This window comes from Nicotiana tabacum, chromosome 8 (genome assembly GCF_000715075.1).
Source record: "Nicotiana tabacum cultivar K326 chromosome 8, ASM71507v2, whole genome shotgun sequence".
Classification (NCBI taxonomy): Eukaryota; Viridiplantae; Streptophyta; class Magnoliopsida; order Solanales; family Solanaceae; genus Nicotiana; species Nicotiana tabacum.
In genome coordinates this window covers 197553194-197570147 of record NC_134087.1, presented here as the reverse complement: position 1 = coordinate 197570147, position 16954 = coordinate 197553194, and the positions used below count along the sequence as shown (strand labels likewise).

The following is a 16954-nucleotide window of genomic DNA, read 5'->3' as shown; positions in this document are numbered from 1 at the left end:
AAGCAGTGCAAGGAAAGAGATTCTAAAAAAAAGGAGAAAAAGAAAAAAAAGAAAGAAGGGAAAAGAAAAGAGAAAAAAAAGAAAGAGAAAAATAGAAAAAGAAAAGCAAAAAAAAAAAAAGACAGAGAAAAGAAGAGAAGAGCCGACGAAGAGAAGTTTCTCAAATTTTTGCCTTCATTTATCTTGTTAATATGCATAAAGTCATGCCATCGCTCTTTACATTTTCCTCCTAGGGTAATATGTCCTAGTCTGATGGATTTTCCTTCCAATAAAAATCTTAGTCTGATGAATCTTTCTCCTAAGATAAGAAAACCTAGTCTGATGAACTTTCTCCTAGGATAAACATCTTAGTCTGATGAATCTTTCTCCAAGGATACAAAAAAAAATCTTAGTCTGATGAATTTTTCTCCTAAGATAGAAGACCTAGTCTGATGAACTTTCTTCTAGGATAAAAAACTTAGTCTGATGAATCTTTCTCCTAAGATACCAAAAAAAAAGACCTAGTCTGATGAATTTTCACCTAGGATCAAAATCTTAGTCTGATGAATCTTTCTCCTAAGATAGAAGACCTAGTCTGATGAACTTTCTCCTAAGATAGAAATCTTAGTCTGATGAACTTTCTCCTAGGATCAAAATCTTAGTATGATGAATCTTTCTCCTAAGATATCAAAAGTGACCTAGTCTGATGAATTTTCTCCTAAGATCAAAATCTTAGTCTGATGAATTTTTCTCCTAAGATAGAAAACCTAGTCTGATGAACTTTCTCCTAGGATATAAATCTTAGTCTGATGAATCTTTCTCCTAAGATAGAAAACCTAGTCTGATGAATTTTCTTCTAGGATAAACGTCTTAGTCGGATGAATCTTTCTCCTAAGATACCAAACACAAACAAAAAAAGGGACCTAGTCTGATGAATTCTCTCCTAGGATTAACATCTTAGTATGATGAATCTTTCTCCTAAGATAGAAAACCTAGTCTGACGAATTTTCTCCTAGGATATTTTTAAAAAAAGAAGAAGTCTGGATTTGAAAAAAAAAAGGGTCAATTTTTAGTTTTCTTAAATTATCAATGTTTAGTTTTCTTGAAATCAGGGGCCCCGCCTGGAGAATAGGGTCAGTCTTTACTTTAGCCAAGCTTTGTTTATAGTTTTCCTAGTCTATTCTTTAGTTTACTCTCATCATTGCATCAATAGTACAAGTAGTTTACAAGTTTGCTAACAACTCACAAATCTTCCTAGTGCAAACTGGGGCAGAAAAATTTCTTTTGTTTTGTCTGTTTTGTTGTAATCAGGCGCCCACCAGGAGAACAAGGGAAAGCAACTCAAGTTTCAAGGGAAAGCAGTTTCGAAGGAAGACAACTCAAGTTTCAAGGGAAAGCAGTTTCAAAGGAAGACAATTCAGGTTTCAAGGGAAAATGGTTCAAGCGTGCAAGGGAAAACAGTGTCAAGTAACAAGAGAAGACGGTTCAGGTTCAGCAATCAGGCGCCTGCCTGAAAAACAAGAGAAGTTATTTCAGAATTCAATTCAAGTTAGAAGTAGCAGAAGCTCGCGGCAAGAATGCGAATCAACAATCCAAGATGATCAACAGAAGTTAGTCACAATCCAGAATAAAAAGAAAAAAATACACAAAAATAAAGACAAGAAGTGAATTTAAAGTGTAGAAGCAGAGAAATAAGAGGACTACTCGAGATATGATTGAAATCATAAGCTTCGCATGTCCCGCCTTGATCCAAAGCTGAAGAATGAACCAGCGGTCACAGTTGACGAGCATTAAGATTCAGATCAAAGTCTGCAGCAAGAACCAGCCAAGACTCAAGATCAAGCTTCAAGAGATTTATAGATATGAATCTTGTAACTCGTAGCTGATACACTTAGTTTAGCTTTTTTATTTTTCTGTTTGGTGTAATAAGGAGCTCAGCAAGCAGAAACAGCAGCAACAGCAGTGAAATCACAGCTTTCCGGTAGTCTCAGCTACCGAAACTTCCAGAACTACACTGACCTAATTCCTTTATAGCCAAGGATATGTAGGCAACCTCTGAAGCAGGGTTCGGTCAGGTTCTTTTCAAAAATGCTTCTCATGGAGTTTCAAACGGGCAAAAATCCCTCATATTGCTCACTTTATCTTTGCCCGAAAACACTTCTTGTTTCCGAGCAAAGAGGGGCAGCTGTGAGCACGTGATTATTGCCCTATGTGAATTACTCCCATAAATTCAAGAAAAATAAATTTTTTCCATTATTTGCAAATTCGTAGATTTTATTAATTGTTTGCATTTTTCTTGCATGTTTAAGTTTTATTTAAATTATGAAAAATACCAAAAATATCACGTATGGCATTTAGGCTTTATTTTTAATCGGTAGTTACTTGTTTTATAAAAAATGAAAATCACAAAAAATGCTTCATTTTTACACTTTTATTATTTTTTTTCTCTCTTTTAATTGAGGATTAAGTAGCTTTTTATAATTAGTTAATTAGTTTAATTTCACATTTTTAGATAATCTAGGATTTTAATTTCTAGGATTTTTAATTTAAAAAAAAAGAAAAAAAAGGGAAAAAAAAAAAGAAAAGGAAATAAGGGATTTAATTAATTGGGTTTAAATTCGGAACTTGGGCCATTTTAAAGCCAAAATCAGTCCAAACAAATTTCTCCAGCCCAAATCAAAATCGGCCCAATACCAGCCCATTTCACTACCTGACCCAATTGTTTTTTCTTTCTTTTTATTTAAACACCTAATAACCTAGACCTAAAAAAAAGGGATCATAGGTTGCTCCTCTCAAGAAATACAGAGAAACGACGCCTCTTCTAGGAGAGAGATCAGCGGGTCTTTCTTCTATACCAAGGACCTAATTTCCTAAATTGAAAACAACAGAAGAACTCTCGTCTGGATCGAGTATCTTCAGCTGTCTCCAACAATGAGATTCCCCTTTCCTAATAGAGAGAGATTAGACAGACCCCTCTAAAGAAAAGCTAAACCAAGGACCTTTACTTAACAGAAAACTAGCCATCTCTTTCTTCTTGAAGAGGCTTGTCTCGTTCGCTCAAGGGAGGATCCGGATTGTGGCCGTATTTTGTTCTTTCCTTCGACTTTGCTATTTTCCGGCGACCTTTTCATGAGGCAAATCGATACTGAGATTTTATGGCCGAAAATCTGGTTTTTCGTTGAACTCTGTTGTTGCCCTTCTCTACTAACGCTCTATTCTGACTCATTTCTGGTCTTTATTTGCGGATTGAGCTCCTAAAATTGTTGATGCTTCACGGAAAATCAGTGGGTCAAAACTCCCTTCTCGCATTCTAGCTTTAGTTGGTTACTTGTTCTTGTATCTCCTGCTGAGAGGTAAACACATTAATTACTCTGTAAGTCTATTTCATTTATGTTAATGAACTATCCTCCCTTGTTTTGACATTGATGTTCTTGCTGAATATTCAAATGTGTAGATGTAAAATATCACCAAATGGTCATAGATTCACACAAAGTCCCTTTTCGTTTCTTAGATCATTTTTACCCACGAATAGTAATAACATCGCGTTTCCTCAATTACATTGTCTTGATCTCTCTTTATCAGCCCGTATGTGCTAAATGGGTTAGCGTATGAAGTGAATCAATTTGTTAATACAATATGGGTTTAAATTAATTTTAATATGATCTCATTTGTCAAGATGTTTGAATTGTGCCAGTTATTTGTCTTTTAGCAGTAGATATATTCCTTTTTATGCGATGATTCATCTGTCAGTGTTGCATTTTAAGTCAAATGATTTCAATCCCATACCTTCTAATAATTGTCGCATTTCCCTTATGAATGGACAGAATCATTGAATGATTGTAGTATACATGCCTCGCCATCTTTTAGTTAAAATTTGCCCCGTTTTTCACAAATAAATTCCATAAACTCTCGGCCTTAATCTCAAGCTTTAGGAAATATCAACTTATGAACACCGTAGTTTGCTTTAGGCGCGATCAATAATAAATTATCGTGGCCATGGGTACGGTTCCCGTGGCATGATTACGATACATGAATCTCAATTCGGGGGTGCATGAAATAACAATTTCGAATAATGAAACACTTATAGTGTGACAATCAACATCATTGGAATCAATTGACCAGACTCCTTCAATAGAAAATTCGGAGTGCAAAGCTGCAACCAACATTATTAATAGAAAAGAGGAGAGCAACTTGAAAATGGAAAACTTTAAATTTCTGACTTTATTTAGCAAAGCTAAAGCAGTTTAAAGCACAGAGTTTCTAACAAGTTGATAGAGTAAAACAAGTCTAACTATGATAAATCCTCCGAATAAATATAGAGGATTCATATAATGGATCCCAGCTTGTTATGGATTCTGGCCTAGTTAATATTTTGATATAAATTAGACATCTAAGAGTAGCTAACAGAGTCTGATTAATTGGCCTTAGAAATTTTTTTGTTCATCTTTTCTTCTTCTGCTGTCTTCAAGCTTTTGCCATCAGCATTTCCTTCTTTTGGGACTTCAGTTCTTCCACTCTCTTTTCGGTATCCTTAAGTGCTTTCCCATATATGCTTATCAACTGCAAAAACGGGAACGGTTTTTTCAGTTTTGCATGAAACAGTTTGTAATCTGATAAAAATTGATAATCAAAAGAGTCCAAGGAAATCAACATTCAAATGATCACAAGAAATGAGACCTTTAGTAGCGAATAATTTAAAGCCGCCACATAGGTGAAAAAACGAGTCACTGATAATATTCCAGTTGCTGAGACTTCCCCGTGGCGACTCCGAAAATTCGCCACCTTACTTTTGTGACTACTAAAGGAGTCGCCAGGAAAAGCCACCGTTACAACAATAACAACAAATTCAGTGAAATTACACAAGTAGGGTCTGGGAAAGATAGTATGTACGCAGACCTTACTCTTATCTTACGAAGGTAGAAAGGTTATTCCCGGTAAACCCTCGACTCAAGAACCAGGAAAAGTCACCATTGAAAAGCCTTATTTGTTGTAGTGAATATAAATGTGATTATTTAAATATTTGTAACAAATGCAAAGTAATACTGTCAAATGCCTTTCCCAGGAACTTACCTCGTCAAGTTCGTCAAGACTCAAAGTAAATGGAGGAGCCATATTTATGTAATCGCCAGCACAACTTACCAACATCCCGTACTTCTCACACTGTGCTCCAAAATATGGACCAACACCTAAGTAAAGAATGAACAATTTCTCAAATTAAGCTTAGAATTTACGAAAAAGTACCAAATAGATAGTCTAAAATTACCTTCTATTTGAGTATCCGTCGATAGCTAACCTCACCGTTATACAATTGCTCAAATTTACTCCTAAAGCTAACATAGGAGACACGTGGCAGGCCAGAAACTCAAGCCCACCCCCAAATATAATATCCGGTTCTTTTACAAATCCACCACTCAATTTAACCTATAATCCGACCCATTCCCCTCCAGTAGATAATAATATCGACCAACATCCTCCACGTGTCCCCTTTATTAGCATTAGGGGTAAATTTGAGTAACTGTATAATGGTGAGGTCTGGTTAGCTATAGACGAATATTGAAAGAGGGGGGAGTAGTTTTAAACTATTTCTCCTAGTACATGGTATATTTGGCCTCTTTTTCATGGAATTTAACTTAACCTCAGATAAGAGGAGAGATACAAAACATACCCCATTCAGGAGGAAAGGGATCATTAGGAGATTTGTTATCTACAAACTCTGTAGAAAGTACCAAACCAGTTCCCCTTATCTGGAAAAAAAATATTTGAATAAAATAAACAATTAATAGGTAATTAAGAAGTTTTAATTAGCTACTTCTACCATGATAATTACTATTACCTCCCCGATTATGGGACTGTCAGAAAATGCTTTCAGACCTTCTTGGAACTTTGGCGATATTTTGTTCACTACCTCAATGATATTTCTTTCCCTGAAAAATAATTTATTTATATATGTTCGTAGTTTGACAGTCGATACGGAGTATAAGAATAAAAGGAAAATGTTGTAATCTAAAACATGTAATAATACTTGTGTAGCTATAATAGCTTCTCATCAAGGATAAGATTAATAATACTTGTGTAGCTATAATAGCTTCTCATCAAGGATAAGATGAGAAGTTTAAGTTTAATTTTTCTAATTTTAAAAAGTTACCATAATTTTTTAACTAGTCTGAAGAAAATAAGCTAAGTTCATATAAACTGAAACAATAACAACAACAACAACAACAACAACAACAACAACAACAACAACAACAATTGTTGAAGTTTGGCAAAATGCCAAAGTCCCACATTGGTTGGGAGTTAAGTTTGGAGGGGATTTTTCCCCTATAAAAGAAGGCCTAATGTTTAGGATTGAGACACACCTCTCATTTGCCTTCTCATCTGTTTAAGGCATTTGTATCTTCTCTCTTTAGTATTATTTCACTTGTATTTTTGGAGTGGAATAAAATATTGGTTGTGTCCGAGGAGTAGGCAAAATTAGCCGAACCTCGTAAATTCTGGTGTTTCCTTTATTGTTGTTTTATTGTCTTATTTATTATTTGGTGGCTGTCATAATTTTTGGTATAGTAGTTGTGACTTATTCACACTATATACATTTGGCTTCCGCAACAATTGGTATCAGAGCCAAGGTACTGTCTAAGTATGCTCTGTGGTTGCAGCATAGTCTAATCTTCCACATCAGAAAAGATTTATCTTGGTAACTGAGTCAAGGTTCTGTCTGAGTATGCTCTGTAGTTGCAGCTTAGTCTGATCTTCTACATCAGAAAGGAAATAATCTTGATTTGTGTCGTCAGCTATTAAATAATATTTGTGTCAAATATGGGGGACAATAAACAAGAAGAATCTACATCAAGTGTCAACAATACGTCATCATTGGCATCTTCGCTTATGACAAGAATTGTGTCAAATGCGAAATTTGCGGTAGAAATTTTTGACGGGTCCGGACATTTTGGGATGTGGCAAGGCGAGGTTCTAGATGTCCTTTTTCAACAAGGGCTAGATCTGGCCATTGAAGAAAAGAAACCAGATGTTATTGGAGAAGAAGATTGGAGAATTATCAATCGTGTTGCTTGCGGTACCATTCGATCCTACCTTGCTAGAGAGCAGAAATATCCATACACAAAGGAAACTTCTGCAAGTAAATTATGGAAAGCACTGGAGGATAAATTTTTGAAGAAAAACAGTCAAAATAAATTGTACATGAAGAAGAGACTGTTTCACTTCACCTATGTTCCTGGTACCACGATGAATGAACATATCACCAGTTTCAATAAGTTGGTCACAGATTTGCAAAATATGGATACAACTTATGATGATGGTGACTTGGCCTTAATGTTGTTGGCGTCACTTCCTGATGAGTACGAGCACCTTGAAACTACTCTACTCCATGGAAATGACGAAATTTCTCTCAGAGAAGTTTGTTCAGCTTCGTACAGCTATGAACAAAGAAAGCGAGAAAAACAGAAGGGCGGAGAAGGAGAAGCACTGTTTGTGAGGGGTCGTCCTCAAAATCAAACGAGGACAAAGAAGGGAAGATCCAAGTCAAGATCCAGACCCAGCAAAGATGAATGTGCCTTTTGTCGAGAAAAAGGGCACTGGAAGAAAGACTGTCCGAAGTTGAAGAATAAGGCCAAACATAACAATGGAAAGGCTATTATGGATTCAAATGTAGCTGATTGTGATGATTCAGACTTCTCATTAGTTACAACAAAGTCATCAACATCATCAGACATATGGTTGATGGACTCGGCTTGTAGCTATCATATGTGTCCCAACAGGGACTGGTTCGTGGAATTTCAAGAAGGAGAATATGGAGTCATCCACACAGCGGATAACAGCCCTCTTACCTCATATGGCATTGGTTCAATACGATTAAGGAACCATGATGGAATGATCAGAACATTGATAGATGTTCGATATGTATCGGATTTGAAGAAGAATCTCATCTCTGTGGGAGCCCTAGAATCAAAAGGGTTCAAAATCATTGCAGAAAATGGAGTGATGAGAGTATGCTCCGGTGCACTAGTGGTAATGAAGGCTAATCGGAAGAATAATAATATGTACCGCTATCGTGGCAGTACAGTTATTGGGACAGCGACAGTAACATCCAGTGACGACAAAGAGGCAGAAGCAACCAAGCTATGGCACATGCGCTTGGGACATGCTGGAGGAAAATCCTTGAAAACTCTATCAGATCAAGGATTGTTAAAAGGAGTAAAGGCTTGCAACTTGGAGTTTTGTGAGCATTGTGTTAAAGGGAAACAGACAAGGGTTAAATTTGGTACAGCGATCCATAATACTAAAGGCATTTTGGATTATGTACACTCTGATGTTTGGGGTCCTTCCAAAACACCTTCATTGGGTGGGAAGCACTATTTTGTAACCTTTGTTGATGATTTTTCCCGAAGAGTATGGGTGTATACAATGAAGAGCAAAGATGAAGTGTTGGGAATTTTTCTCAAATGGAAGACGATGGTGGAGAATCAGACAGGCAGGAGAATCAAGTGTATTCGCACAGACAATGGAGGTGAATACAAAAATGATCATTTCAATAAGGTCTGTGAAAATGATGGCATCATCCGACACTTCACTGTTAGACATACACCACAACAGAATGGAGTGGCAGAACGTATGAACCGGACCTTGCTGGAGAAGGTACGGTGTATGTTGTCCAATGCTGGCTTGGGCAAAGAATTTTGGGCTGAGGCAATTACATATGCATGCCACCTCATTAATCGTCTACCATCTGCTGCTATTGATGGCAAAACACCATTTGAAAAATGGTACGGAAAACCTGCTGTAGATTATAACTCTTTGCACGTGTTTGGCTCAACTGCATATTATCATGTGACGGAGTCAAAATTGGATCCAAGGGCAAAGAAGGCTATTTTTATGGGAATTACTTCTGGAGTCAAAGGATATCGCTTATGGTATCCTATGACAAAGAAAGTAATATTCAGCAGAGATGTTACCTTTGATGAATTTGCTATGGTAAATAAGGTAACAGAAGATACCAAACAAAATGAAGGTGCTTCTAAGCAGGTGGAGTTTGAGGGAAAATTTATTTTTCCTACACAAGAAGCAGAGGAGGAAACAAATGAAGATTACCCTCTGGAAGGAGAGCCAGTAGAGGAGATTCCAACTCAGGAATCTTCAACAACAACTTGAATCAATAGCAACCAACAGGCCAAAAAGAACAATAACGAAACCTGTTCGTCTCATAGAGACGGTTGCTTGTGCAACCTCAATTGTAGCTGATGATGTTCCTACTACTTATAAAGACGCTGTCCAAAGTTCAGAAGAAGATAAGTGGAGGATTGCCATGAATGATGAAATACAGTCCCTTCATCAGAATCATACATGGAGATTGGCCAATCTCCCGAAGGGAAAGAAAGCAATTGGGTGCAAATGGGTATTTGCAAAGAAAGAAGGATTTCCTAACCAATTAGATGTTCGCTACAAAGCAAGATTGGTGGCCAAAGGATATGCTCAAAAGGAGGGAATTGATTACAATGAAGTGTTTTCTCCAGTTGTAAAACATTCCTCCATTAGAATTATGTTGGCTTTGGTAGCATAATCGGATTTGGAACTAGTTCAGATGGATGTAAAAACTGCGTTTTTACATGGAAACTTGGAGGAGGAAATCTACATGACTCAGCCAGAAGGATTCAAAGTTGCTGGAAAAGAAAATATGGTGTGCAAACTTGAAAAATCGTTGTACGGATTGAAACAATCTTCTAGACAATGGTACAAGCGATTTGACGAGTTTATGTTGCGGCAAGGGTACAAGAGAAGCAAATACGATCATTGTGTGTATTTGCACAAGCTTAAAGATGGTTCCTTTGTATATCTTCTCCTATATGTTGATGATATGTTGATAGCTTCCAAGAATTTGGAAGAAATTGATAAGTTGAAGATTCAACTGAAGAAGGAGTTCGAGATGAAGGATTTGGGTGAGGCAAAGAAAATTCTTGGCATGGAGATAATTAGAGATAGACGTTCAAAGAAACTCTGTTTATCTCAAAAAGAATATTTGAAGAGAGTACTTCAACGTTTTGACATAGATGACAAGACTAAGCCAGTTAGTACTCCACTTGCTTCCCATTTTAAGCTAAGTACTACTATGTCGCCAATGGATGAAGCTGAACGAGAGTATATGTCAAAGGTACCATACGCAAATGTTGTTGGTAGCTTGATGTATGCAATGGTTTGCACAAGGCCTGACATTTCACAAGCTGTTGGAGTTATTAGCAGATATATGCACAATCCAGGAAAGGAGCATTGGCAAGCTGTGAAGTGGATTCTACGGTATATTCATAATACTATAGATGTTGGGTTAGTTTTTGAGCAGGAAGACAATCAGTCTGTAGTTGGATATTGTGACTCAGATTTTGCGGGTGATATGGACAAACGAAGATCAACTACTGGTTATGTGTTTACTTTTGCAAAGGCACCAGTTAGTTGGAAGTCTACTTTGCAGTCAACAGTTGCTTTGTCTACAACAGAGGCAGAGTACATGGCTATTATAGATGCTGTGAAAGAGGCAATTTGGCTTCAAGGATTGCTAAAGGAGCTTGGTGTTGAACAAAAAGGTATCACAATTTTTTGTGATAGTCAAAGTGCTATTCAATTAGCGAAGAACCAAGTTTATCATGCAAGGACGAAGCACATTGATGTTCGGTATCATTTCGTACGAGAAATCATAGAAGAAGGTGGAGTCACGGTGAAGAAAATTCATACTACAGAGAATCCTGCTGATATGCTGACAAAGGTGGTGACTGCGGTCAAGTTTCAACATTGTTTGGATTTGATCAACATTGTTGAACACTGAAGATTGAAGATGAAGACACAACCAAAATTTGTTATTGAGAGAGAATTGAAAATGTGGAATTTTGCCAAGGTGGAAATTTGTTGAAGTTTGGCAAAATGCCAAAGTCCCACATTGGTTGGGAGTTAAGTTTGGAGGGGATTTTTCCCCTATAAAAGAAGGCCTAATGTTTAGGATTGAGACACACCTCTCATTTGCCTTCTCATCTGTTTAAGGCATTTGTATCTTCTCTCTTTAGTATTATTTCACTTGTATTTTTGGAGTGGAATAAAATATTGGTTGTGTCCGAGGAGTAGGCAAAATTAGCCGAACCTCGTAAATTCTGGTGTTTCCTTTATTGTTGTTTTATTGTCTTATTTATTATTTGGTGGTTGTCATAATTTTTGGTATAGTAGTTGTGACTTATTCACACTATATACATTTGGCTTCCGCAACAATTGGTATCAGAGCCAAGGTACTGTCTAAGTATGCTCTGTGGTTGCAGCATAGTCTGATCTTACTCCTGCCTTGTGAAGATAGAAAGGTTGTTTCCGATAGACCATCGGCAAAACTGAAACTAATAAAGTATTTTGTTAATTATTGATTATCGGGATATTATCACTTCTTGCCCGTGCCATAAACCATTTACATTCAGTAGCCGAAAAAGTATATAAAATTTGTATAATTTTTGTATATAACATACAACATGTATTATTTTATTTTTCGCCATTATTTTGAACGGCTATATAGTGTCATTTTCCCCTAATTATCAAGAAAAATGCCGGGTCACTCAATTATATTACCAACAACAAGCAGTGATGGTTGAAAGTAAATTATATGGGGATTGTTTTGGAAAAAACAGATTTTCAGTCAGAAAAAAATGTTACATACTTGTAAATCTTCAGTGCTTCCAAGGCAACCGCACACGAGACTGGGTGTCCAGAATAAGTAAATCCATGGCAAAAAGCACCTAGTTGACAAAAACAAAATGAAGAAGTTACGAACAATTTGGTTAACAAAAAGGAGAAGATTTTATATCCTATTGAACTGATATTATGCTCACCTATTTTATTGCTTTCAGAATGTATAACATCAGAAATTTCATGGCTTACAAGGACAGCACCAATTGGCATATATCCAGATGAAAGTGCCTGAAATAACATTTAAAGAGAAACATATCCAAAATTCAGATATAAATTTAACTTTATACTTCAATAATGTAAAAGATGATTAGTGGCGGAGTCAGAAATTTATACAAGGAGATTCGAAAGTAACAATTCTTTAACCCTCTTTTTCTTATGTCTTTAACCCTCTTTTTCTTATGTCAAGGAGATTTAACAGCTTATATACATAACCAAAATATTTGCTTATGTCCTATTTACACTGTATAATTTTTCGTCAGAGGGGATTCAATGGGTAAAATTCTATAGCAACCCTAATTGGTACACAAAAATGCATTACACAACCTTCAATAACGGCTTAAAATACATTGATATTACTGTAGGTTTTCGGTGTATTTAATTAAATCTCAGTTGTAATTTGCATAGATTGAACATAGTTATTTAATCTACCTTTGCTACAGAGACAAGATCAGGTTTAATGTTGTACTTTTCACAGCCGAACATTGTCCCGAGCCTTCCAAATCCACATATGACCTCATCCGCAATAAACAGAACGTCATACTTCTTGAGAACAACTTGGATCTAAAAAAGAGTAATAAGAATTATTGTTTCAGCTATTTTTAAGTATAAACTCTAGGACGGTATATTCAAGGTTTATATAGATTATATACTCATTATATATAATGATACACATACTATACATACATCAATTGGAAAATTAGGTCTGGCTATTTTTAGGTTAAGCGTAAGAGGCTATTTATGTTAATTCTTCAATTCAAAACAAGACAAGAAGCACTTAGCCCAAACTCATTCTTCTATCTATTTTATTTAATGACTAAAAAAAATAAAAATATCTAGCTAAAATCAGCAAACATTTTATTAAAAAATAATCTCAAAACAAAAACCAAACATTTGCATTTTCTATATTGAACTACAAATTAAAATTAAACCAAACACAAAATAAATAAGAAAGTACTAAAATTACTTGGAAAATTAGGGAGGGTGTCAATATTTAGATGTTTACACTAAATAAATATCAAAGATAAGGCAGAGGAAGGTGATGTATTGTTGCCTTTATTGAACAATCCTTGTTAATACAAATTAAAAGGCTTGTAATTCTTAATTATTGTATATGATTCTCTCTATAAAATAAAAAGGAAATCTCTGACCTTATCAAAATAGGTTGCTGGAGGAGGAATGACACCTCCTGCCCCCATGACGGTTCGGCAATGAAAGCAGCTACCTAGGTGAAACAAGTAAATTAATCATCATAAGTTCACCATTTTGGCATTTATATAGTAAAAATTTATATGCATCCGTTGTTTTCACCAAACCGCGTGTATCAATTTACCATGGTTAAGTTATTTAATAAAGTGATAATATACATTGATTAACGATAATTGAGCGAAATAAACCTATGTATATACATAGTATTATACGTACTGATTGAGTGTAAACACTCATTGCGGTTAAATTTGCAAAGGAAACACAAAAGTAAATGGAAATTACTGTTTCAGGTCCCTCTTTGAGTATAAGATTTTCCAATTTATTGGTCAACCTTGTCGAGAACTCCTCTTCCGTCTCACCTGACATGCAACATGTTAGTGGAAACTTCTAATAACTTACGACATAGATGGAGGTGGATTTAGGATTTGAAATAGGCGGGGCATCGTTGCCGAATAAAAAGTTGAGGAAATACTGGAGTGGAAATCGGACCAAGGCAGAACATTAAAAGTTAAGATGTGCCCTCAAGTCGACAAATGCAACTGCCTAAACTTTAAGTCTTAAAATATCAATCAAAATATGTACATGTTATTCAAGATATATTCCCATATATACGTAGATTTTTTCAAAAGTTACCGAATGTTGGTGATCCTCTTAATTAAAGGGTAGGTCCGCCTATGACCATAGAAGATCAACAGATATGGACTCAAGATTGAACTTTATGATTTCTGGATCTTAGAATAACGATCTCGCGTGTTAATAGCTAAGTTTTGAATTTGATTACAGTACAAATTTATTTAATTTCTTAACACATACGGATTTGAGCCAAAATTACTAATTTTCCCAAAAGATTAGGGTACTATAAGAAATAAGGATAAATAAAACCTGGCAAATGATATCGCCAATAATGAGGGCAGTCAGTGTGCAAAACAAATGAAACTGGCAAATCGAACTTGTGATGTAGTGCAGGAATACTGCAAAAGAAAATATTAGTTAGTATACAACTATAAATAATACTTGAAACAAATACTACCTTTCTTCCATTTTATACCAGGGTTTTTTCTTTTTAATTTTTCATATTAATTCTTTTAGCTTTAATATCTTAATTTTATCCTTAATAAAATGCGCTCTTAATTAAAGCCTTAGAAATATCATAATTAACTTTTTTTTTTCCAATAAAATATGAATCAAAGACCTCCATATAAATTAAAAAATATATATTACCCAGAGAGACTAGCGGAAATGAAAGTGGTCCCGTGGTATCTGTTTGAAAGTGACATGCATGAAGATTATGATGTAAGCCAAACGAAAAAATAAAATATAGAACACAAAAAGATAAAAATAAATAAATAAATAAATAAATAAAGAAAAAAAGAAGAAGAAAAGAGCATGGGTTGAGGAATCAGAGTACGCGTTTGCTTGAGCAATAAATTTCTTCTTCTTTGGCCTGCCAAGTGCATTGTTGTAATACCAAACTAGCTTCACCTACAGAGTGAAAGGTCAAAGATTATTTAATATCCTTGAAATCTTTCCACAAAATGTCCTTGAGTTTGACAGATTGTGCAATTGAAGAGCCTTGGAGTAACGGTCAAGTTGTCTTCGTGTGATCTATAGGTGAGGGTTCGAGCCATAGAACTAGCCGCTGATGTGTGCATCAGGGTAGGCTGCTTACATTACATTCTCGGTGCAGCACTTTCTCAAACCTTGCATGAACGCGCAGTTACTTTGTGCACTAGACTGCACATTTTGGTGCAGTTGAAGGTAATGGTCACTATCCTATATCTCGCCACCCTAAGATGGCTTTTAATAACAATAATAATAATAATAATAATAATAATAATAATAATAACATTAATAATAATAGTAGTAGTAGTGATGTCGGAAGGCAATAACCAAAACCTGAGTGTCATTGGCTTCTGATCCGCTATTTGTGAAAAAAACTTTCGCCATTTTATTTGCAGTAAACAAATCTATGAGCTCCCTTGCAAGATCCTGTATATATGTTTGATAATTAAATCAGCCATAGATCTAATTAAGTAAAACTTGATAGCCAAATTTGAACATTAATTGCTGAACTGAGAGTTTGACATACCAAAGAAGGTTTTGTGGTACGATTCCAAAATGAATGGTAAAATGGCAATGTGTTGAGTTGTTTTGTTGCAGCTTCAACAAGACGAGGCTCATTTCCCCCTACAATAATTAAGTAAATTAAGATATTCTCTCTAACCGCTTAAACTTTTTTAAAAAGATGATCACATATTTTAATGTGGTATCAAAATAAGGTCCGGGTTTCGAATCTCACCGTCATCCATTATAAAAAAAATAAAAAATATCACGTTATGACTAATAAAAAGAATCAAACCATACGTAAAGGATGTATTGAAAATATAATTAAATAAATAAAAAGATTGTAACGTACCTAAGGGATTACACCACAAACCAGATAAAGTATCAAGGTACTTCTTCCCATTTATGTCATAAACATAGGATCCCTATGCCAAAATTACACAAGTATTGTTAAATTAACACAAAAATTTTCTCAAGTAAAAAACCAATAGAAAGACACAAATCTAACCTCTGATTTCTCTATAATTAAAGGCCCCATATCACTCTGCCACCCAGCAGTGAATGGTGCCAACATATCATGTCCTCCAAATCTGCAAATGTAAATACATTCTGGTTACTTACTATAACAGTAAAGTCATAAAATAAGTTTTTTTGCGCCGAAGTAACTGAATCTTATGTGCTATAATAATAAGATCACTATTTTATCGTAAAACCATAAGAGTATTTTTAACACATGAAAGTGACTGAAGAAGAATACCCATTAGTAATCATGGCCATTACTTCAAGATTTCTTGGAAATTATTACTTTATAAAAAGAAACTATATCTGTCTTTGCTCTCTTCCTTTTTCAAGCTAAGATTTATTTTAGCCAAAGTCTGGAGAAAGTTGAGGAGAACAAAGAACAAAAGAGAAAGATGAAGCAAGCAAAGAAACAAAGAACAAGAGATAGAGAGGTTGAAAATCGATATGTCCAAAGAAGTTAAAGATATTTATAAAAAAAAGTTGTGAGGGTCCATTTATGAATTTAACTTATATACACTAACAACATAAAGATTTTTATATTATTAAATTGTATTATCTGTTGTAGCAAGTAATTTATTGTCACGACCCAGATTTCCCACTGTCGCGATCGTGATGGTGCCTAACTCTTGAATGCTAGTCAAGCCAAAAATTACGATTTTAACACATTAACAATTAACCCAAACAGAAATAAGTAATAACTAAAGCTGAACAGATATAAAGTGCGGAAGTGTTATAATAGTTCAAAATACTCCAATACATGTCTACCCCAATGATCCGGTGTCACAATTCACAAACGTCTAAGAAGTTCTACAAATACTGGTTTAAAAGAATTACAACTATTCTCAAAATGAAAAGAGACAGATAATCCAAAATAGGGGGAAGGGGAACTTCAGGGTCTGCGGACGCCAACAGATCTACCTTGGGTCTCTCATGGATTGAAGGCAGCAACCTCAACACTACTCACGAGGCCTGGCACCGAAATCTGCACAAAAAGTGCAGAGTGTAGTATCAGTATACAACCGACCCCATGTACTGGTAAGTGTCGAGCTTAACCTCGGCAAAGTAGTGACGAGGCTAGGACACGGCAACCATATAAACCTATGCAATTAAATTATATACGAGAAACAATAATAACAAAAATTTATCAGATAAAGACGGGAAAGGGGAAACATGTTAAGGGGAATATCAGATTATGACAATAGCAAAATAAATAAGCAAGGTAAATATCAAACTTGAACCA

General features: G+C 35.4%; 1 protein-coding gene across 1 annotated transcript; it reads right to left on the bottom strand.

Annotated features, from left to right (window-relative positions):
- Positions 1–4170: 4170 nt before the first annotated feature.
- Positions 4171–16176, bottom strand: LOC107759660 (vanillin aminotransferase-like). Its single transcript, XM_075220029.1, is given in 18 exon segments — positions 4171–4539; positions 5050–5165; positions 5645–5723; positions 5813–5903; positions 11672–11750; positions 11844–11931; positions 12352–12483; positions 13071–13120; positions 13123–13144; positions 13411–13487; positions 14011–14099; positions 14350–14388; positions 14537–14610; positions 15025–15117; positions 15218–15315; positions 15545–15617; positions 15701–15782; positions 15950–16176. Coding segments are annotated over 18 exon segments (1398 nt in total). The 5' UTR covers positions 15970–16176; the 3' UTR covers positions 4171–4443.
- Positions 16177–16954: the final 778 nt, after the last annotated feature.